General features: G+C 31.4%; 1 protein-coding gene across 1 annotated transcript; it reads left to right on the plus strand.

Annotated features, from left to right (window-relative positions):
• Nucleotides 1-115: 115 nt before the first annotated feature.
• Nucleotides 116-5,663, plus strand: LOC11427544 (probable auxin efflux carrier component 1c). The gene is made up of 6 exons (XM_003619781.4): nucleotides 116-1,590; nucleotides 1,981-2,230; nucleotides 2,589-2,674; nucleotides 3,870-4,027; nucleotides 5,100-5,176; nucleotides 5,284-5,663. The coding sequence occupies exons 1-6, from the start codon at nucleotides 414-416 to the stop codon at nucleotides 5,348-5,350; spliced, it is 1,815 nt and encodes a 604-aa protein (XP_003619829.1). The 5' UTR covers nucleotides 116-413; the 3' UTR covers nucleotides 5,351-5,663.
• Nucleotides 5,664-25,883: the final 20,220 nt, after the last annotated feature.

Raw genomic sequence — 25,883 nt, forward strand, 5'->3', positions numbered from 1 at the left:
ATTTTCTCAAATTATTAACGGTGTCAACGTGTCAGTATCTGTGTCGTATTCAATGTCCGTATCCGTGCTTCATAGATTATAATACAAGTTAACAAGATCCTAAAATAAAAGCAAAAAAGTTTGCCATCCTCTCTATGCCTTGAAGACTGCAAGTGCAAATTTGCTAGCTTCTCTCAAAACTCAAAAAATATTTGCTATATTCTGCTGCATACACACACCACCCCACTACCTCAAAAATCCAAATAAACCACATGCTCTCTTTCTCATTTCCCTATATCTATACATCTTTTCATCATCACAACCACCAACCCTATCTCTCATAACACAAACTTCAAACTCTTTTTTTCTCTCTTACCCTTTATTCTTCTTCCACTAAAACTCAAACTTTCTTCTTCAAACCTCAACTCAAAAACATGATCACTTTAACAGATTTCTACCATGTCATGACAGCAATGGTGCCACTTTATGTAGCTATGATCTTAGCTTATGGATCAGTAAAATGGTGGAAAATATTTTCACCTGATCAATGTTCAGGAATCAACCGTTTTGTTGCACTCTTTGCAGTTCCACTTCTTTCATTCCATTTCATAGCATCAAACAATCCTTACAAAATGAACCTTAGGTTTTTAGCAGCTGATACACTTCAAAAACTCATAATCTTATGTCTTCTTGCTATTTGGAGCAATTTCTCCAAAAGGGGTTGTTTAGAATGGACTATAACACTCTTTTCACTCTCAACACTTCCAAACACTTTGGTTATGGGAATTCCTTTACTTAAAGGAATGTATGGTGAATTTTCAGGTAGTTTAATGGTACAAATTGTTGTTCTTCAATGTATCATTTGGTATACTTTGATGCTTTTCATGTTTGAGTTTAGAGGAGCAAGGTTGTTGATTTCTGAACAGTTTCCTGACACTGCTGGTTCCATTGTTTCAATCCATGTTGATTCTGATGTCATGTCATTGGATGGTAGAACACCATTGGAAACTGATGCTGAAATCAAAGAAGATGGTAAACTTCATATCACTGTTAGAAAATCAAATGCTTCAAGATCAGATATTTACTCAAGAAGATCACAAGGTCTTTCTTCAAATACTCCAAGACCTTCTAATCTTACTAACGCTGAAATTTACTCTTTGCAATCTTCTAGAAACCCTACACCAAGAGGTTCTAGTTTTAATCATACTGATTTTTATTCTATGATGGGTGGTGGAAATGGAAGAAACTCAAACTTTGGTGCTAATGATGTTGTTAATAACTATGGTTTATCTGCTAATTCAAGAGGTGTTACTCCAAGACCTTCTAATTATGAAGAAGAAGCTAATAATAATGCTAAGAAATTCAAAAACTATCCTGCACCTAATCCAGGAATGTTTTCTCCTACTAATAATAATAATGGTAGCAAAAATCTTGGTTCTAATGTTAGTGTTAATGCTAAGAAGAGTAATGGTCAAAGTCAACAGAAACAAGAAGATCTTCATATGTTTGTTTGGAGTTCTAGTGCTTCACCTGTCTCTGATGTGTTTGGTGGACATGACTTTGGTGCTCATGATCAGAAAGAAGTTAAATTGAATGTGTCTCCTGGAAAAGGTTGGTTTTTTTCTTTCTTCTTTTTTTACCTTTACCTTCTTAGACCTTGTTTGGATAACCTACTTATTTAAGTGTTTTAGTATAAGTACTTATGTATAAGTTGTTATTATAATAAGCTGTTCATGTTATGCTATAATATGTTTTCATAAGCTATCATGAAAATAAGCTGAAAATAGTTTACGGACCTTTCATTGACTATTTTCAGTCTATGAAAATAAGCTTTCATCATATGAAAATAGTTTTTATCTTCATATGTTTTCCGAAACAGTATCACAGGTGTTTATACAAGTAGATAAGTTTAAATAAGTGAATTCTAAGAGGCCTTAAAGTTAGATTTTTTACATGTTAGTTTGATTTTTATGTTGGTTTTCATTTTGTTTGATGAATTAGTGGAGGGTCATAGAGAAACTCAAGAGGACTATTTGGAGAAAGATGAATTCAGCTTTGGTAATAAAGGGATGGAAAGGGAAATGAATCAACATGAAGGAGGTGAGAAAGGTGGAGATGGAAAATCAAAAGTTATGCCACCAGCTAGTGTGATGACAAGGCTTATATTGATTATGGTTTGGAGAAAACTTATCAGAAATCCAAACACTTATTCTAGCTTAATTGGTCTCACTTGGTCTTTGGTTTCATTCAGGTATGTTTTTCATGAAAATCTATGCATATCTTCCACATTACACATGTAAAAAATTTATGTTTTTTTTTACCCTAATCACCTAATTTATGTTTTAAAAGATCTTGGCCGTTAATTTATGATCAGGTGGTTACATTTTTACCGCATCAATTGTGAGCATTTATGTAGTCAGCGCATTGAGATCATCTGATCAAAATCAAATAATTCATATTTTTTTTAAATTTAAATACTAAATTTGATATTTGAACCGTTTGATATGTTTACTACATGAATGCGTGCAATCGTTGACGACAGGAGAACCAAATTCTTCATATTGATTCCATTTTGATTGATTATAGTTTGGTTGTGTTGTATATTGCAGGTATCATATTGAAATGCCTGCCATTATAGCAAAGTCTATTTCCATTCTGTCAGATGCAGGACTTGGCATGGCTATGTTCAGTCTTGGTCAGTTTATTATCTCTTCTTTATGTTATTTTCTATCAAAAATAATTTGACTGAGAAATAATTCAAAATAAATATTTAAAACAGAATATTTTTACTTGTTCTGACATTTTCTTTTCCTGAAAAAGTAAAAGATAAAGCATAAAATATCTTTTATGATATTCCATTCTAATTTTGTTAATTATTGTTATCATTATTAATAAATGCTTTGTTTGACAAAAGCAAACAAGCAAAGGTGGAGTGGAGTGTGTGTGATAACTAGAGAAAAAGTAAACAGTATAATGTTATGATAATAATAATGTGCTAGTTACTTTTTCAATCTTTTTTCACTCTTTTAAGGAGTGTATGATATTTTAATTTTTTTAACTTTGTTAGACCCTATAATTTTACTCTCTAAATATGTTGAAATTAGAAAAATATCTCTAAGTTTGCTTATTGCTAAAAAAAATCTGATACAATTGAAGGCTTGTTTGTTACATTTATTTTTTTTGTGTGGAAAAAAAATCCATTTTTTTGGAAAAATAACTATTTATATAAATATTCACATGTTTGTTACAAATTTCATAAAAATAAGAATCTGAACAAAAATAAATTAAAGCTTGTTTCTAATAATAATAATCTTTTGACTTTTTTTATTTCAAAAATCATATTTGATCATTTTAAAATCAATTTTTACTATAGTAAACAACCAACAAAAGCTTCTTTTCTAAAAAAAATCTTAAAAAATTAATCTATAAATTATAGAATTTCAAAATCAGTTTTTCTATAATATGTTACAACCTGACCCTGACTAACAAGTGATACATTAGATGATTAAACTAACTACCAGAAAACATGGTTTAAATGCCGAACTTGGTAACACAAACTTGTGATCTAAGTAGAGGTATTCAGATGTCGGAAGATCTTTTGCTGTGTGCCAAAAAACACGGTTTAAAGATCAAATTGATTAATAAAAGACACATTTAGATATATTTTTATAATTTTAATAAATTTATTTACTATTATTTACTCCTATTTTAAATTTTATGATAACTTTTTGGCAAGTTTATGATGTGATGAGATGTGGTTAGTGGTGGTAGTGATGATGAAAGATGATTCACAAAGAGAAATATGATTGACTGAAGATATATATAGTGATAGTGGTGATACTAATTGATTGGCATGCTTTGCCTCCTCTTTGGCATGCTTGTTATGACAGGTTTGTTCATGGCTTTGCAACCAAAAATCATAGCATGTGGAAATTCCATTGCAGCTTTTTCAATGGGTGTGAGATTCCTTGTTGGTCCAGCTGTCATGGCAGCTGCTTCATTTGCTGTTGGACTCAAAGGTGTTCTCTTTCATGTTGCCATTGTTCAGGTCTTGTTTCTTTTCTCTGTCTTCTTTTTTATGTTCCCTTTTTACATAACCAATACAATATTCATTGCATACCCTCCAAAAAATTCCTCTCCTTTTTTTTTTCACTTTTATAACATTTATATAGTTATATATTTGTGTAGTGTGTGTATCTAGGTCTGCCAAGATAAGTTAGTTTATTGTTGTTTAAATAAAAAATTAAATAAATTTCAGTGGTTGGAATTTATTGGTACAAAAATATATGCACTATGGTATCTTTGCAAATAAAGTGATTTTTAAATAACTTGACATAAATAATCATTTTACAACCGTCGCTGATAAATTTGAACTTCAACCCTCGAGATACAACTATCGCCGATGAATTTGAACTTCAACCCTCGAGAGTCGAGATTACAAAGTCAAATTCTTACTATTCAATTGATATATTATGACGAAAGAGTATAATAATTGATTGTGTAAACATATTTTATACATATATCTAATCATATATATGGTATACTTTTCTGTATTACATTCTCAAATATTTACCCAAATATATATTTATATGAAGAGATGCTATTTGAATAATAATTAATTTTTAGGTTAAATATGTATTTAGTCCTACAAAATTACAAGCTTTCAAGTTTAGTCTCTCAAAAAAAAAAAAAAAAAGAAGTTTAGTCCCTACAAAAATTTTATTCACTTTTAGTCCTTACTTACATTTTTATAAGCATATTTTGGAGGACTAAATACCCATTTTTTGTATAAAAAAATTCAAAATATAAAGACTATTCTTACAAACTACAATATCACAGAGGACTAAAATTACCATTAAAATTTTATAGGACTAAATTTGAAAACTCATGATTTTGTAGGGACTAAAAACATATTTAACCCTTAATTATTTTCATTATCGGTTCATAATAAATAATTAAATTTAAATCCATATAAAAAATATATCTTAATATTAAAATTGATGATTTATATATATATCTTTAGTGTTTGTAATCATATTTGTACAACAAACAGTTGGAACTACATTTAACATGTTTGTTTGTCTGTCCAATTTGGCATCTAATTACCAAAAAAACAACAGGCAGCTCTTCCACAAGGAATTGTCCCATTTGTCTTTGCTAAAGAATATAATGTACATCCTGATATTCTAAGCACAGGGTGAGTATTCAATAATTAAGAATTTTCTTTTCCTACCCTTCATTATTTTACTTAAATTTTCTCTCTTTTAATGCTAACCAATGATAATAATTTTGGTGAGAATGCAGTGTCATTTTTGGAATGTTGATTGCATTACCCATTACTCTTGTGTACTACATTTTAATGGGGCTATGAATGAATGAATGAAATGAAATGATGGATATGATTTCATAAGATTCACGTGTGGTGATGGCATATTCCATGCAATGACTTGGTTGGTTGAAGATTGTTGAGCATGCCACACACAAAAGAGAGAAAGATAAAAAAGTGTTAAAGGAGTAGAAAAGCATCACGAGAATTTGAATAGGAGGAAGCCAAGAATTTATTTTACTTTTTCTATCTTTGTATTTGTTTTTCCCTTTTTTTTTTTAATGAACTATCATTTCTTAGTAAAAATGTAAAATCTTGATTGTAGCTAGCTAATTTACAAAATTATTATCTTGTTAAATGTGCCTCATCAATGAACAAAGATGTATTAAAATGGTAGTCCCAATTAAATTGGAGGTTATACTCTAATATTAAAAATTGACCCTTAATAAAAAATACAAATTTTTGAAAGAAGAATTATCTTCTATTTAAGTTGTAAATAACGGTCACATAAAACAGTAGTTATGCTTTAATTAAAAAAAAAAAAACAAAATAGAAATAATAGTCATCCTTGTAACTAATATAAAAAATATTCATATTCTAATCATTTTAAAGTGTTGTTGAGAGGTTTTGAAATGACTTCCGGGTTGAAAGTGAACTTCCACAAAAGTTCATTGATAGGCGTTAATGTCTCGTTCAAGTACTTGTGGTTTCTTGCATTGTAGAGTGGGTGATATTCCGTTCAAGTACTTGGGTTGCCGGTGGAAGCCAATCGAAAAAAGGTTTCGACTTGGGAGTCAATTTAGATCAATTGAGAATTAGGCTTAACTCGTGGGGAAGCAAATATGTGAGTATATAAGGTACAATTGTACTTCTTAACTCTTTATTGAATGCAACTCCTATCTTCTTTTTGTCATTCTTGAAAATTCCAGCAAAAGTGGTGAGAATGGTGATATGTATTCAAAGAGATTTTTTTTTGGGGAGTTGATGGAGGTGGTCAAAAGATTTGTCGGGTTAATTGGACGAAGGTTTGTCAACCAAGAAGCAAGGTAGGTTTAAGGGTTAGAGATGTGAGTGAAGGTGGTGAACATGAGTCTCTTGGCTAAGTGGTAATGACATTTACTTCAAGAGGAGCTATCACTTTGGAAAATCATGTTGGTTGAAAAGTATGGGGACAATATTAGTAGTTTTACACCGCTAGAGGGGGTTAGATAGCCAAGGTTCACCTCGGGGTGGTGGAAGGATTTGATGACTTTGGAGGAAAGTGTAGGGGATAATTAGTTCACGAATAGGGTGGCTAATGGGAGGAAGACTAGTTTTTGGAATGAGAGATGGATCGGAGACCTACCCTTGTCTTATTCCTTTTGTCGGCTTTAGGGGGGGTTGTCTTCGAACCTTTGTTGGAGGAAACACCCATTTCACTGGGAAGGAAATATAATTCAAAATTTATTGGCTCTTATTGATAGGGTTACTTTGGGGGAGGAGGATGTGTGGGTGTAGACGCCAGAAGAGGACACTAAATAAGGATAAGGAAGATCATTCCTTTGATCCTTCATGTTGCATTTTTGAGAAATTAGAGGGTTTCCATAGAGAAACTCTCTGTAACAAGTGTTTGGTTTAGGCCCACCATATAACAAAAAATTTGAGGCTCAATTCTATAGAGTTCGATTCCTGAGTAAAATATCAAAATAATTATGCTAATTAACTTTAAGACCGATGGTTTAGCCTATCTAAGACTTCAATGATCTCATTTATGGTTTGGACAAAAAATATTTGTAAGAATAATACTTGATATATTTTCATGTATAAAATATTTTTAAAAAACAATGGATACACATGGAACAAAATAATAAAACTTTTTAGTGCACTAACTAGCTAGGTACCTTTGGATTTATGCTTTAGGAAAAAGCTAGCTAGGTACCGGTGATGTAATGGAATAAACTATCCGCATACATAAAATTTCTATAAGATATTACTACCTCCGTCCCTAATTATAAGGCCCTTTTGAAAAAATAACGGGAATTAAGATAGTGGATATTTGTATTAAATATGTTTGTAATTACTATTGTTTTTACAATTTTATCCTTTAAGAAAGAGGGTTGACTTATGTTTTCAACATTATATCTATTGTTGATTGAAGAAAAAGATGTATAATAAATAGGGGCATGTATGTAAAGAAATAATTAATGTAGTTGGAAATAGAAAAGGGGTCTTATAAAAAGGGACAAAAAAAATTCTCAAAAGGGTCTTATAATTAGGGACGGAGGTAGTATTATTTTTTATTTATTTTTGTCAAATAACAACATAATAAATGAGGCTCACTCGTAGCCATGAGCTTAGCTCATTTGGTAAGGGATAATTCACAATATGTGCAGGGGCTGAGGTTCAAACTCCAGACAGACACCTCACTTATTCATCATTAACGTGAATTTTTCTAACCACTAGGCTACTTGACCAAAAAAAAAATTGAGGTTCACTCATTTTGAACACATTTTAAATGAAGAGAAGTGAAGAGTCCGAAATTAGAATATCAACCCCTAAATCAAATTGTCTATATGACATTAATTTGCTTAAGAAAATAAGTACTACAAAATATTTTCGTTTTAAACTTACTAATGTCATATTGATGATTATTTGCGTACGTTGTCTAAAAAAATAAAATGTAAGCAATCACAATACTTATCTTTGTGTGTGTAAAAAGAGCGACAACCAAAAAACTCATACACATAAATGAGATATCATTCTTAAAAAATAAATGAGATATTATGGTTTGGAATCCAAAAAATCACATAAAATGTCTAGCCTAATAATCACTATATTATCACTGAAGTTGTTAGTGTAAAGTAAGAGCAGCTTACATGAAAAATATTATTCTAAAGAATGATTTCCCTTTTTTTTTTTTTTGAGAGAAAAGAATGATTTCTCATTTGTTGTTTTAGTCAACTAAAACTAATTTCACTTTTCTTCCTTTATGGATAGTGCCCACACTATATAGAATATCAACTTGGCAAACACTTCTACTTAGTTTTTTCAAAGCTTAATTAAAGTGGAACAAGAAGCTTAATTATTATGAATATTTTAAAAGTGAGCAATGATATTTGTACATTTATAATTTCTCAAACATTTATTTACCATCTTATTTTTTTTTATCTCTATTTTTTTATGAATTTTTTATCTTAATTATTTATCTCTATCTCTTTTCATCACATAACCAACATATCACATTTATCTCATCGCTCTTTTTAATTCTCTCTCAAGATGTCAAAGGAATATATGAGTGTCCATGAACTATTTTCCTTCAAAATTATAAATTCATTCCAAACCATGTCAAATAAAATGAGGATGAGGCTTAAGATACACATTCTATGCTTTTTGAACATAAGTTAAGTTAATATAGTGGGGTTTGATAATTTGATCTTGATATGGACAACTTTGGAATATTGGGGGACAACATTCATAATCCAAAGTTTCTCCCCCTTTTATCAAAGTCTTTTCTCCTTGCTTCTTTCTTTGTCAATATTCTTTTAGTTTTTACACACTTTTCTCTTTTGTCACACCTTTCCTTTTCATTTGTAGTTTTTATTTGTTGCCTTTGCGTTACTTTTTTTTTTGAAAATTTAACCCTTGTAAACTAGAATAAATCTTATGTGGAGGGTGCTCTAAAGCAACCTACACCCCCATTCATTTGATACGTTCCTAGCAAATTCTAATATTTCTTGTTGGTATGATACTTGTAAAAGGTAATTACAAAAGAGTAAGTGCTCCTTTAAAATGGGAACAAGGGAATATTTGTTCCAATCTAATCACATGGGTTTTGTAAGAAATTCAGTCGGTTGTAGTAAAATGAAAAATAAACAAAAGATTAAAGAGAGAAAAAAAAAAGTCAATTAATAAATAAATTAATGTGTTCTACTTTTTTTAACAGGATTCTATGGTCGGTCCGCGACCCCTATATGCCGAAGACGTCCTTGGGGTGATCTCGTAGTTCCCACGGAGTGGAGACGATGGGGTCGGTCCATGAATTTTCTTTCCTTTTATTTTCCCGCATTTCGCTCAAAAAGTTGAAGGGAGATAGTGCATCAAGCTGTTCGCAAGGGCAAACTTAATCCTCTTCCCAAGCATCTCATATGAGGAAACCCTAGGAACGTTTAGAATAAGGAAAAAGAAAATATCAATTTAGTTATTTTATGTAGGAATAAGTTTCAAAACAGGGGTTTTGTTAGTTGAAGAATCTAACCACAAGAGTGCATTTTTTTTTAGACGGTGCATGCTCTCTTGGGTGGGTGTTAAAAACGTCTCTCAACATCTTTTTTTTTTTCTTGAAGCTAAAAGATATTAAAGATTAACCTGTCATTTGTAACATAAGCTGAAAAAACCAAAATATATTATAGATTAACCCTCTCTCTACTCTCTTTGAATTGATTTGAATAAATTTTGCTTTAAAAAAAAAATGCTAACTGCAAACAATTGTAATACTATGAAATCAATGATATTGTTGTTACAAAATATCACTATGGATAGTGCTGACTGAGTAGGGCATCTTGCTACCTTAGTTTGAGCAATGGTTTGTAACTATAGCATGACATGTTTGAATTAAATGGCATATAGGTAGATTTTAATCTAATGTAGTCCCTACCAAAAAAACAAGAAGAAGGTTCTTGATGACTCAGCTGGCAATATAGCTTTACTAGTATGGAGGATTCAGGCAAAGAGTTGAGTGGAAACCATAACATGTCACCCCTTCTTTGGCATTTGTCAGTGCATTATTGTAGTTTTTGTCCCCATAAATACTCAACTATATTGCTGAATATATCGTACACCATATGAAGTCAAGAATATATATTCAAGATACCTCTCAATTGTTGTTCCAACATATAGGAAATAAGTAAATATATAGGTAACTTTATACCTGAATTTACTGTGCTAGTCAATATTATTCCTCCTGTAACTTTAGCTTATATTTGATATTAGAATGGATATGTCAGAATCACGATGATCCAACACTATAGCTTCTACAAAATCACACGGATCATCGTAATTCTAACATATCCACCCTGATACCAAACACACACTTAATCGTTACTTATGATGACATATCATACTAAACGATGATGTGGTAGTCCAGTGTAAAACATTATTTAATAGGACTTGAGTGGTAAAACATTACTCAATAGACTTACTCTTAAACGAGCCTATCAAATCTAAAAATTTCAAACATACACATAATTTCAATGAAATACTTCAACATTTTCAATTAATTCTAAGAAAATTCAATGTGATGATAATTAAAACTCATTTAGACTACCACATCATCGTTTAATGTCAAAAGCCATCACATATTAAAACTTTGAAGATATCATGGCCACACAACATTGGGTCGTGAAAAATGTAACCAAAACGTGTATCCAAACATGCTATATATATCTTAGTGTAGGTTTGATTGAGCAGTGAAATTAGTAAAATTACAATCAACCATCATGATTTTGACAAAAGTTACACTCTGTAGTTTCACAAAATCACGGTGATTCACCGTGATTTTCAATCTAACCGCTCAACCAAACAATATTCACTCTTTAAATGAATGTTGTTGATTGTTTATGAAATATTTATTGAATTTTATAAAAAAGTATTCACTTTTATCATGTTATCCAAGAAACGTAGAAAAGTTCTTCCCCTTTCAATTTCAATCAAGTACAAAAGACAATTGCTACATACAAGAAGTTTAAAGTGATTAAAAAAGATGCAACGGGTTTCCTGCACCATAGCTAGCTAGCTATACTTGAAATATTTCCATTGCATATTTTGGAGATGTGATAAAAATTGGTAATCAAAAAGTGAAATGGTGGGTTGAAATAGAAGTTGAAAAAAAAAAAAATGGAGACAAGCAAACAAATTAATGTTGCAATTCATAAATGTAATTTTGTTGTTTAATTAATTTATATCTATCCTAAGTAATTAATCAGTCATATTTACTAGTTCCACATTCAACAACAATAATAAATCTATTCTAGCGAAAAACTGAGTTTTTTTTTTTTTTTTTTTTTTTTTTGTATAGCATCTAAAGTTTGAAGCTGGTTAGGGTTCTGTATAAAATGAACGCACGAAAATATTGGTTTATGATGGACCAATTTTTTCTACCGTTGGATCATATGAACCCACCAAATCGTATAAGTGCCTTTAAACACTAAATCCAACCCATTGAATCTATCATTCTCATATACTCTCTCTATTCCTTTATCTCTCGATCTTTCAGTTCCACACCGAGGCGAGCAATGGTTTAATAAACTTGTTGGATTTCAAAATTCCTACAATCCTACAATTATTAATCAAATAACGAACAAGACTAAATGAAATAATAATAAAAAAAAACTCATATACTTTGAATTTTAATTACATATGTTCTTGTACAAGACTAAATGAAATAATAAAAAAACACTCATATACTATTTTCGTGTCCCATCTTTGGTGGACTAAACCTTCTTGTACTACTCCTTTTGAACCCATCTTGATAGTTCTATTGTGTTTTGGAGGTTTTATCCCCTTGTATTATGAATATTTGCAATATTTCTATTTGAGACACATCTTGTACTTAAATAGCTTGCTAATATATTTTGGCTTCTATAAAAAAAACTTTGAAATGAGATAATTAATAGATGTATTTTGGATAAAAATACTATTAAGGCTGCCAAATTATGATTTTTTTTTTTTTTTTTTTTTTATAAATAAGGCAAAGGTTTTAATATATTGATAAAGAAATGGACTAAAGTGATTGAAATGTTTTTGTCCAAAGAAAAAAGTAATAGACTTGCACATTGCATGCCCAACTTCAAGAATAAAATTAAATGTTAATTGACTTTGAAATTTGGTTTTACTCGATTGAGTTTGACATATATGATATATCCCCCAAACTGGTTCAGTCATTTCACGAGTAGTCCACATCGTTGCAGGAATGTAATGTAAAGCATGCAATTCAATATTGATGATTCCTCTGCCGGATTCGCAAAATTGCTCAAAATTTCAAAATAATAATCAATTTAAGATAGAAGTTAGTTTTTACTTTTGGTAAGAATTACGTAGTAAAACTTACACGCTTAGTAATTTAAAAAAAAAAAAAAAAGAGAAAAAAAAGAGAGAGAAATTGAATGTTCAAACCCAAATTCATACATATTTTTTAAACGTGAATTGTGAATCTTTTGTGTACAATTATATAGATAAATTCATCAAGTTGAGTGGTAAAACTCTCTTTTTTAAGAGAGTCGGGTAGGACTATAATGAATGGTATGTGGGTCTTAATGGCCTTAAACTTGGTAAGACAAAGTGGAAATCAACAATGATCCACAAAACCCACATTTCATGTTTGTAGTGAAGTTGTGCACCATCGTAGTGGAGTTGCGCACCAAGGACCTTGACAATGGATCATTATGTGAAAGATGAGATTTATTAGAGTATAGTGAATAAACCATAGTTAGATAATATGTAAACTATGGTTAGTTACTTGGTTAGGTAGTTAAGAGTTAGTTAGGAGACTAACTCACTCTATAAATATATTTCACTATTGTACTCTATGGTTATCTTTTTCAATTTAATTCAATATGAATTACAAAGATTATTCCTTTGTTTCTACCTCTAATGCCTACTTCTCCTATGAACTTCATCTTCATCTCTTTGATCCTACAGTTTATGATAAGATTGATATCTGATTTGGGACGCCACAATCCCCTCAAAAAGGGAAACTAACGCACTACCCGCAAAATTAATCAAGCGGAGGTTTAACATTGTAGGCAATGTCGTTTGGCTAGAGGCATATGAAATTCTTTGGTGACTAAATTACATCTCTTGTATGTGGAAAGGATTGATCAAGAGAGGATTTAGGCTCCACTTGTATGTGGAGCTACAAACTACAAAATGAGGTTCAACAACTCAAGGGGTTGGAGGTTGTATGTGGAAATTTGATCAAATAGGAGAGGTTATTGATAATCAAATTTGATAATCAAATTTATTGATGGAAGCTGAAATTACAGAGGTCATTTGATTTTTCTCAACGCAGAGGGAGGAAATCTGCTACTCAATTGTGAATTCCATAACTTTCCCATTAGAGTGTTATATCCAATTGTTTTTGGGTTTTGAGCTTCACTATTAAATGCATAAATAAAAGGAGAAAGATAAAGGGATAAATTTGCAAAGATAAGTTTGTTTTATTGATTGAATGTGTCAATTACAATACATTAACATAATATTTGTATTGTAATTGTTGCATATTAGCCTAACATCGTGGCATATAGTGCGTAACCCCTATTTGGCTAATTTTTCGGGTGATGTGTGATAACTCCCATAGTAGTGGGATTTCGGTGTCCCACGTTCGGCTTAAGACTTCTATCCTCGATATGATTTGTTGACAAGGTTTTTTTATGCATACTCCATATTACCGATCGTGTCTTGTCCCTCATTCCTAAGAATCATTACTGGCGTTGAAAATGGAAATCAAGGGTAATATGTCGTTGTCCAATCTCAATATGTCTTTGACTTAATTTTGAGCCTCTTACGACCTACATTATGGGTTAGCAACTTTAAGAAAGAATTAGCTATCTCACTTGAATTTTCCAACATCGCCTATCTTTTACTCGACTGAGAGGTCTCTTCACCTAATTGCTCAATCGCATATTTTTTGAATTCGACTAACATCATAATTATTAAGTGCAAAAACAACATCTCTCTCAAAACTCGGAATAAGAGACTACCTTAAATTATAAATTATTCATGCAATGTGTGCATAAATTATAAATGTTGTGCCGATGTGACCATTTTACACGTTTTAGAGGATCATTCACCATTTTAACTGACGATGAACAATGATTCATGCAATGTGTGCATAATTTTATTTTCATAGTTAACCGAGCTATGCTAAAAAGGCTCTCAACTTATACGGGTCAAAGAAAATGTAAAGATTATATAGATAGGTCATTATAACAAGTGTCTTGTGCACTTGTTAAGAAATTAAAAATAAAAATGATAAATTTTATATAAAAGAAGTAACTTTTAAAAGTTTTTAGTATGTGGAATATATCATTCTCAAAATAAAAAATTTAGCTTATAATTTCTTAACGAATGTTCTAAAGATATTTGTTAGCATTTCACTAAAAATACTAGTATTTTGCATGCAAGGATTAAAAAACTTTAATGCAAGCAAACCTCATATTGCAATGCAAATGAAAGAAAAAAACAAGGTGAGTGTTCTTTATGAAATGGATGGAACTTAGCATATCCTTGTGTGTGTTTCGTCAGAGATAGTGAGAGTTTTGTTTTATAGCTATCTAACCTTTATATTGTCTCCCACAAACTTTTGCTGGGTCGGCCATTCTCTAGACATTGCTTTATGCACTTCCAACGTTTGTATAATCCTTCCAACCAACTTGGCCTAATTTGATTTTAGTCTCTATAATATAATTATTTTTTGTCATTCTAATCAGTGTCTTAAGAAGAAAAAAGTGTAAGTTTTACATTGAAACAACATTTTCACACTTTTGAGTATTTGATTATACAAATTTCAAAAAATTATCATTATACTTATTTTCTTAACTAGTGTTTCAGAGATATTCGTTAATAATATTTTCCTTTATTTTAGTCTTTACAATCATTACAATGTTTTTTATAGTGCCTTTTTCTATCTTTAAGATATGTTTGATTGGAGGAGAATGGATATGAGATTGGGAAGGGAGAATATCCAAATGACTCCAAAAATAATTGTCTCCCTCTAAAATGGAAGGATTGTGAAGAGAGGATGTTTGCTCTCTAAGTAACGGTTAGTAACTAACTCTATTATCTAGTTAGGTAACTCTCTAGCTTAGTTAACTAAACAACATTGAATTACACATAATACACCACCCAATTCATGTTGCTTGAAAATATGTAAAATAAAAGAAACTATGAGAGTTATCTGGTTAGTGGAGAAATCAAATGCATAAATACCAAAGAGAAATATGCTTAGCTTTTCAAATGCATAAAACCTAAGATAACTAAAGCAACTAAATACTCAAAAGATACTAAACACACGGCGAAGTCTCCGGTACGCGATGGCCATGGGTCACGTACCGTGCGAGATGATTAATTACCTGGAATCACAGGTTTTGTACTTCATGTTACCTGCTGAAGTGGGTAAAATGTATTTTAGTAATAATTATATAAATTATTATGTACATATCTGTCCTTTCCAAATTATAAGGTCAGTTTAGTTGTTTTTGAGACTCAGGCTTTTCACTCTCGATCTGTAATGCAAAATCCTTCTTGTTCATAACTTCATCGTCATGTTCATATGAACCCAGACAAAAGAAAAGGAAAAAAAACACACAAATTCATCATTTTCAAACACAAAAGTTCATCCCAAAGATTTGAAGATACAGTGAATCTCAAATTTGGGAACCCAATAACGTTGATGGACAAGACAATTAGATGTAATTCATCATTTACTACTTTCTTCTCAAAAAGTTTAAACCGAATGAAATTGTGAACGGGAATAAGTGGAAGGAATTCCAATCTAATTAATTAATGAACCCGTTGTTTGGATTTTATTGGGAAAGGACAAAGGAGAGAATGAAATAGGAAGATGCCCCGTTTACAATGAAAGTTAGTTCCCTGGAGCTTTATATCCCCAATCCCCATCAATAATTTATGTGTTTATCTTGAAATTGATTGAGGGTTTCTCTTAATTGTTGTCTAACGATCTTATATCCTAAAATTCTCAATAAAATCTTTCATGTACATAAAGATCAAGTCGGGTCGCAATCCGGGTTGTAGAACCCATTTGCAGAGTGCGGGCGAAGAAGATGAATCTTCTTTTCATTTTTTGTTTTTCATTCTTCTTTTTAATATAAAAAAAACAGTAATAAAATTAATTAATTAACCTCGGTGTTGCTCGGGTAAGATATTAAATAAGTTTTATAAGTTTGTGTACATGAAGACACATGTAAGTATATTAAATTGAATTTATTTAAATTTACAAGTGCAGAAATAATGTCCAGTGCATAAATAAAAGAGAAATGCTAAGGACAAACTCTCAAACACACTCTTTCAACACACTCCAATAATAGGAAGCCACCTCACCCCAATTTTTAATACATTTCAATTTCATATTAGGTTGTCAGTTAATTAAACAAAGGATGGGGATGATGTGTCAACATGTTATTGGAGTGTGTTGAAAGAGTGTGTTTGAGAGTTTGTCCTTAGCATTTCTCTAAATAAAATGTCTAACAAAATCAATAATGAATTAGTCCAAGTGGTAAGAGTTTTAAAAATGTGGTGTTTGTTTCGTGGTTCATGTGTATGAGGAAAATAATCGATTGAAAGGGAAGAACTCACCTTCTGTACCCCACCGATTCCTGGTGAAGATTAATCATCTCTATTAATGATGGTGGAATTTGTGAACCTATATCATGGTCACCCAAAGAAAGTATAACGAATAAATAAACAAAAGACATATAAATTAACTCCTTAAAAAAAATACGGCTTCACAATGGTTATAGTTTTATAAAATATTATATATTCATTGGAAGTTGGTTTAAATTTATGGTTGTTATTAGATGCTAAGATACTTTTCATCTCATAACATATTACATCAATCAATGGAGAGTGATATTTTTTTTTATTTTATAATAACATAGATTGATATTTCGTAACATTGTCATTTCACACAATGCATTGAATTTTGATCCCCTAGAATATCACCGACAACAAAATTAAATAGATATTAGCATAGAAAAATAATTAAGTTAATGTGAGATCATGTTAGGAAAAGTTCACGAAGAAGAAATTTTGATGCATGCTCTATCATCCATAAAAATCACATTGACTAAATATATGTGATCTCTTTTAAATTCGGCATTCTTTAAATTCTAATGATCCTAATCTTGAGTCTCCATATATTATATTTAGAGTATGAATAATGTTAATAAAGTTTCTGCAAAAAAAATAAAATCAATAGTATATGAAAAAATGTACGAAAAAAATTATAGAAGTGATATTTGTCAAACCTGAAGAATGAGAAATGTTAATTTCAATAATTCTACTAGTGCTAAAATTATGTGAGTATTGTTTAGCAAAAATCCCTTAAATCTTAATTTTACAGTCCTAAAAATACATTTGAATTGGCATATGATTCTAGAAGATAAAGAAATAACAAATAATTTAAGCAATTTAAAAAATTAGGTCTTAAATATAAAATATAACAAAAACCTTTAAAAGAAAGAAAAATATATCATATATGTAGTTTTTTTTTGTGGTGTCCGAGGTTCTCTATTCTTATCAACAGAGCTAAGTTCACGGGGACATAATATATGTTAACTATAAAAAAAGGAATTTTTATGTTAACTATAAATAAAGGAATTTTTATTAATCGCATATTTTGATCGCACAATCGGAAACCCCAAACCTTCTTTTCATCTAACCTTTTTCCTTCTTCAGGTTTGACAAATATCACTTCTATAAAAATAAAAAAAATCATACACTTTTTCATATATGATGTAAGATTTTTACATGTATTAAAACTATTTACACGTAAGTATAATAAGATCGTTTCCGCAGGGAGTTGCGTATTTCATAAGCATTTTCACAATATTTATCATATTAAGTGTTTGAGTATAAATTGTTTGTTTGTGTAAAACTATTTTCCTATTCGACATAAAAGTAAAACGAGAAGAGATAGGGTTATTTCGCTTGCTGTCAGAGACATCAGTCAAGCGTAACAGCTGCAATCTCTCGAAAGTCATATAATATTTATACTTTATTTAAGGAAATATTTATACCTATAATTTAAATCAAAATCACAATTTCATATAAAAGGGGCGAAAAAAAACATCGTTTACAATAATAAAAATAGTTAAAATGAAATAATTCTTCATAAATCTATACTATATATAAAGAAAGCTACCTCTTTCAGTTCTTTTGGGCTGAATTTTTCTTTCCAAAAATACTCTTAATATTCTATACAAATAACACATGTACTCCCTCCGTTCCTTTTTAAGTGTCTTTTTAGGGTGAATTTTTCGTTCCTATTTAAAAGTCTTTTTCTGTATTTTAAGGGTATGATTTGTCAATCATACTCTTTGTCAATTACTCTTATCTTTTTCAATAAAACTAATTAATGCTATCTATTTGGAAAACTAAAGTTTTTTCTAAACAAAGTTTTTTTAAACAAAGTTTGTTTCTTGTTATCTTCAAATTTAAACAAAATTTTGTTACAAACAATGATTCCAAGAAGAGTTAAAATTCTATAAATAAGATGAGTAACAATTGTTAAAATTTCAAGTTCGAACTAAAAGAACAAATTTAAGAGAAGAAAAATAAAAGACTCCATGAATGTTCAAAGGAAAGAAAAAGTTGAAGACTCGTTGAAATTGTTGATGAGAGGTGAAGAGGAAGCAATAGTTGAAGACTCATTTGATAAGATACAAGAACAAGATGACAATGAATAAGAAGTTTCATCAATATAATTTTTATATTGACTTAAAATAATTAAAAATGTGTGCATAATATTTAAAAAATTGACAATTGCTTGTTATAAGAGAGAGAACGAAAAAAAAAACGGAATTTGTTAGAGAAAAATATAATAACCACAACTGTTTGTTATGAGAGAAAGATAACACATTAAATTTATTGGAAAGATAAAGTGTGTGCAAAAAATAAGAATTTATTGATGGATTAAATTGAAGGTATAATAGGAAGAAAATGTATAAAAATACCCATCGTTATTTTGATGTTAATTTTTTAAAAAGACACTTAAAAATGAACGGACGGAGTAACAAATAAATAAAAATAAATTTTAATATTATGCCAAGAAGGATATTATTGTTAACTCACCATGGTCCACACGTTGGAGAAGGATTGTTCATATTTTTGTCACATTTCCAAAAACACCCTTCATTGTATTGTTGTTCCAAATTCCAGCTTTCATTAATAACCAAATACATATAATAAACAGGACCCACAATAGAAAACTTAGCAGGTAACTTCAACTTTCAATCATAACCACTCATTAAATTATAATAAATCCTATGGCTTGCATTGATTTTTCAAACATCTCGTGCGGTACGAGACCCATAGGGCTCGCGTACCGGAGACGTTGCCCTAAACACACACATGAGGAAGAGTTATCATTAGAAGCGCTATAAAATATGAACCTTTTTAAAGCGTGTACGTCGTAGTAGCGTGGTTAATTTATAAAAAAAAAACCGATAATAAACCCATATTCTAGTGTAATGATATTGTAAACGCATAATTTTGTCTGCTAAAATAAAAATTACCTTATATAACTCAATTATTGATTCATGAATACCGAAGAGAAATTATATATGCAAAGTTTAAGTTTGAATTTGATACAAGCATCTAGCAACGACATCAATATTGTCCAACTTTTCACCAATAAGCTAGATGAAAAAGAAATACACCAAGTCCGTCCTTACAAAATTAACAACTTTTATTTGTTTTATTCATAAAAAAATGGCAATCATGATTAGATTTTTTGCCCTGTTCTACAACCTCATTGATCGCCACTACTCCACCTATCAATTTCCTACCTTTAAAGAAAGCTAACTGGTTGAACGAGATGATTTTATCCTTCACTAAGGCCAACCTTAAAACCAACACTTTAACTACCAGCTTATATAGGGAATCTAGAAGAGAGATAGGACGAAACTCTCAAAGAGGTTGACGGGAGTGCAACTTGAGGGATTAAAACCACCAAATAGAGGATAAGCTTCTAGGGAGCAAGGCGTTGGAGAAAAATTGCTCGAAAAGAACACCCACCTCCTCTCCAATAAGCTTCCATAAAATTTTAAAGAAAAAGAAGTTAAAGTCATCCAGTTCCAGACTCTTATTACCATCAATACTACTCAACGTCTATGTTAAAACAGAATATTGAAAGACAAATTATTGAAGATTTTTTTTAGAGGGACTTAAACAAAAAATGGGTATGTTTAAAGTAACTATAAACATATTTAACCTTGAAAGTTATATTATTTCATTTGTATTGTTCATTATTCAACATATGCAATACATGATAAAAAAAGTATTCAGTATCTTAAAAGTTTGTCTAGTATTGTTTTGTCTAATACCCGTCATTTTATAAATCAAACAAAACCCTGGATAGTAAAAAAAAAATTGTGTAACGGCTAGTTTATCTAACTATATGTGATTCCTCCCAATCTCATATATGTTTTAAAATGAATCTACTTGGGACAGTTTGATAATGTTTGTTTGAGACCAATTTCAATCTCAGATTCAATTATCCTCCATGTCAATTTTGGTAGGTTAACTTAACTTATTAAAGAAAATATAATTTCTATGCTTTTGCTATTAAACGGTACTATTTCGAGCATCCCTTGATACTAATTAACATTGCTCTAATTAAAAAGTTGGCATATTTTGCTTTAAAACAAGCCGCTTTTGTTTAACTTTCACTAATTAGTATAAGTGTAATTTATCAAAATGCGAATGTGATTTTATTTTTGTTGTACTTTGAACTTTATGAAAGATTAGTGTGTGAGATATGTCAGAGATAAGATGATAGGGTATCCTTCCAAAAAAAAATGAGAGGGTAGTTGTAAAAAATGATGAGATAAGGTAGTATAGAAGAAAGATGGTGAGAAGTCACACTTTCTTTGGTAATTTTAAATTAATCCAATAACTCAATGATAAAATTTTAGGTATCTAAAGTTTGGTCGGATATCCGTAATTAAAACTCATTTAAAATTTCAATTTACTTTTAGATAAATAAATACAAAATTGTATTACCAAAAAAATAATATATAAATATAAAATTATAGCATGACATTAAATAATTGGATAAAAATACAAACTCAAAGGAAACCAATATATTCACTGTTCACCTGACTTGATTCATAAAACTTTGACAAAGTATATTGAGTTAGATACATTTGTATTTTTAATTTAAGGGTTAATTAAGTTTTTAGTCCCTATAAATATTCACAGTTTTGTTTTTAGTCCCTACAAAATAAAATCACACTTTTTAGTCTCTGTGACATTTTCCTTAAGCATTTTAGGGACCAAAAGTGCTGATGAATTTTTTTTACAGGGACTAAAAGTGCTGATGAAAATTTTTATAGAAACTAAAAAGTGTGATTTTATTTTGTAGGAACTAAAAACAAAACTGTGAATATTTATAGAAACTAAAAACTTAATTAACCTTTAATTTAATTATGAAAACAATTAACGGACATTTGTAAAATGAAAATGATTTTTTATCATATAAACTTAACCTCAAGGTCAGTATCATACCTCCAAAATTAAAGGGACAAAATAGAATTGATATTAATTTTGACTACTTTCTCAGGTGCCAAAAGATCAGCTTTTATTTCTTAAAAATAAAAAATAAAAAAGGTCAGCTTATATAGCAAAATATGCATAACAGAATTATCCTACTAAGCCAATAGCTAAGTGAGAGCGCATAAATGCAACAACATAATTAATAAAAGTTCAGTCACTCTTGACCAAAAAAAAAAGTTCCATCACTTTTTAAATCGGGTCAACCAATCTTAAAAGTAATACTGAGAGTTAACTTTAGCTGAAAAATGCCGAATGAAAGTTAACTCTAACCGAGTTAAAGGAATGAACAATTTTAGAAGGGAGAAGAACAATTTTCATAAAATAAACTATTACTCGGTTTTGGGCTTAAACATGGTATTTCATCCATAGGGGGCTTTTGCTTATTCTTGTGGGCTTCACTTTACTCAATTTGGTACTCTCACATGGTTAGGAATCAACGTTTGACTATTACTTTTTTCACCCTGTTGTATTCTACCTACCGTGCCCTAGTTTTTTCTTCCAAAAATACCTCTAGTCCGGATTACATAATCCGAATTGCTTCAGAATTACGAAATTCAGACAAATGCGTGGATTTTGAACTTGAAGCACCATGATGGATGTTGATACCGATGTGCAATGGATAAATTCGAATTATACAATACGGGCTGGTTTTACACATTCCAGATCATACAGTGCACGGTGACCCAACTGCTGAGGTGTCAGAGCATGATCAAGAGCACGCTGAAAAAGACCATGCGGTTACCGTATTTGAGCCATCCAAAGTAAAGGTTGACCCGCTAAAAAATACCTACCTCACGGTGCTCAGCATATGGGGCCATGACAACGCCCGTCAAATCCAGCGCATCCAGATGGCCTCTGTACTCGTCTAGTGTAGACAAACCAATCTGTGGTGCAAAAAGCATGGCACGTGGATGCATATCATCCCGATATCCACCCCACGCATCCTTGCTGCCTATACCCCTGAAGTACTGATAAATTTAAGCCTGCAATAAAGACAACCCCACACACACACACACACACACACACACATATATATATATATATATATATATATATATATATATATATGAGTTAGGATCCGTTGACACCAGGTGTCAACAGATTCGTTAACACAAAATCTCATCCATTAAATTGGTTTAATCTAATGGCTATTATTATTCACTTAAAAGTGCACGGTGACATCAAATTTATTTTACACACCTTAATACACTGGTTCTTCACCAATCTCTTTCTACACTCCCGTAATTGACCACACAGAAATTCTGTTACAAATTTAATTGAAGGGTTTTCAATTTCACCAAAACCATGAAATTGGTTTTATATATTCATATATAGTGAATTTGATATCTTACTCTTGCCATCAATTTTATGTTTTAAAATTCAATTTGATATCTCAGGGATGAACACAAGGGCATGAAAAAATAAGTTTTTGTCATGAACTTAAAGATTTGTACGACAGACATGGTTTTTTTATTTGTCAAAGAAAGGATATAACATTTGTCCAGGAACGTTCCTTTACACAACCACAACGTAAATGCTTTTGTCGAAATTTCACTTTTAGTAATTGATTATCTCATACTCTCTTCAATTAGCTTCTCCATGTGACTTAGAATACAAATTGATATTAAAGGGGGAAAGAGACGATCACAATTCCTATAAGAATTTGTTGGAATAGAAGTGAAATTTCATCGGTCGTCGAAGAGGGAGGTAAACAGAAACGTAATCACCAACAATGATGAAAGAAAGACCTACAACACCTGAGTGCAGGGGGAGTCCACTCTAGTTATCATGTAGATGAATTGTTAGCCCTTCGATTAAAAATTTAGACGGTCAGAATTTGGTGTCAACGGATCCTAACTCATATATATATATAGGGATTTGCTAGAACACACCCACTAGTTTTGGAGTGTTTTAGCAAGCTACACCTTAAATGTATTTAACTACTTTTTAGTTATAACTTGTTAAAACACACCTTCTAACAAATAAGTTGGTGTATCCTAGCAAATGCCTATAGGAGTTGCTAACATACACCCACTTATTTTTTAGAAGGTGTGTTTTAGCAACATTCACTTAAGGTGTATTTAACAACTTTTTAGTTATATCTTTGCTAAAACACACCTTAATAAAAACTAGTGCGTGTATCCTAGCAAACCTCATATATATATATATATATATATATATATATATATATATATATATATATATATATATATGCAAACAGTCAAAACTTACAGATGGAAAAAAAAAACATAATTTTAAATTTATACCTGGAGCAAAGACAAGTATTCTGACAGCTGACTGCAGGACCAATGGGCAGCATGGTTAAGCTCCCTATATAAGTGAGATAGGCACGCAACTCCCCATAAAAAACCACAAACAGCTTTCAGGTCTCTGAAGTACCTTAGATATACAACATCCACATAGTTAGCGCTCTTGTCAGTGAAGAGCGTGATCCCCACCAAGTACATCAGATATATGTAGAGAGCCTGGTCCCGCAACCTCTGCACCTCCTTCTCCATACCACCCTCAATATCTAACACTAACTGCAGTTGGAGACACTCCTTGAAAATCCTCCTCAAGTAGCTAAACAGTGCATGTGCACCTCTCGTCTTAGTCACCTCATCAAGAGCATCTCCAGCAGAAGACCCCAAATAACTCATCATCATATCCACTACATCGTCCCTTGAAATAATGACGTGGGACAGATAACATGTCATCAATGGAGAGATGAAGCAAACATGACACATCATCAAGTGTCACTGTCATCTTCCCAAACGAAAGATGGAAGCTCGAAGTCTCCTCGTGTCACCTCTCCATAAATGCAGATAGCAGACCGTGGTCAATCTGGCAGTAGCTGATATCCTGAAGCCAAGAAAGACTGGTGGAATCCCATCACTCCACCACCATGCATCCATGATAGGCTTGGTATCGTCATCATGCATCACATTAATCTTCTTCCCATTTTTGATGCATTTTAAATTGGACCGCCACTGCAAAAAATTAAAACAAAATATCAACATCAGTTTCATAAAGTTTAACATCAGTTTCAAAAAGATTAACAAAAGTTTACAATCAGATGCCTTCCTGGCCACATGCACATGGTACCTCGTCAGCTTGGTAGTGTCGTGTGGGCCACCGGGATAGTCATCAAGAGGCTTAAGGTCTGCCTCCACCACACGCTTCCCCCCTCATCCGCTGCTGCTGGGCATCATCCTCCATATCCCCCTCCATTGCCTCAACATCATCCTGCACCTAATGTTCCACGTCCATCTACTCGTAATCTGGGTCAACCTGAGGCTGAGGCTCATCCTTAGTAATAGCATGGCGTGGCCTGCTAGCCCTACGCCTGGGAGCCTGAACTGCACCCTGCCTCTCGAGCCTCTCAACTCTCATCCCGCTCTCTCCTAACGGATGCATGCATAGCCTCATTATCACCCCTTATCCTATCAACAAGATACATACCTGTAACATGCATATTAGGGCACACACAACACAACAGATGAAAAAAAATCACACAAGTTGATTTAGAATTTCATTTTTCGAATTGCAACAATCTTGTCCAAAAAATGAAATCCGGACTGCTTAAGTAAACAAGAAAGAAAAAAAAAAAGCAGCGAAACTAACTTGCATGCAGGAAGAATTGAAACTAACCTTCAATTTGATGTTTGATAAGGCTTGAAATGCGATGATTTTGAGCAAAAAACTCCAATTTTGGACCGATTTGTGCAATTCGGAATTTGGGACAAGGGAGAGAGAGAGAGAGAGAGAGATAGAGAGAAAGTTAAAGCAAAACTGTGAAACTGTAAAATGGGAGGGTGAACGTCCTTTTATACATCGAAGTTGTCCGGATTACGTAATCCGGAATGTATTACATAAGTTTTTGGATTATGTAATCCAAAGGGCATGTTGGTCATTTTTGCAAGGCGCGTGAGTATGGCATTGGGTGGGAAAAGTAATAGTCTCAATGTTTTGGTTATGAGTTGTATTAGTAATGTTATGTGGTAATGTGTCAACTTTTATTATTGTTCTTCAATTAAAATTGGGGTCATTCTTACATAAAATTTTGGGTTATGGGTCATGTGAGCATTGTTCAGTTGATAAAGACATTATGATATGTAAGGTATAAGATTTAAATCTCGAATTCTCCATTTATTCACTTTAATAGAGATGATTTATAGTCATTAAACTACTTGACCAAAAAAATAAATTGGGTAATAATAATGACACTTGGTAAGACGTCAAATAAAGA

The sequence above is a fragment of the Medicago truncatula genome, chromosome 6 (genome assembly GCF_003473485.1).
Source record: "Medicago truncatula cultivar Jemalong A17 chromosome 6, MtrunA17r5.0-ANR, whole genome shotgun sequence".
NCBI classification, from domain to species: domain Eukaryota; kingdom Viridiplantae; phylum Streptophyta; class Magnoliopsida; order Fabales; family Fabaceae; genus Medicago; species Medicago truncatula.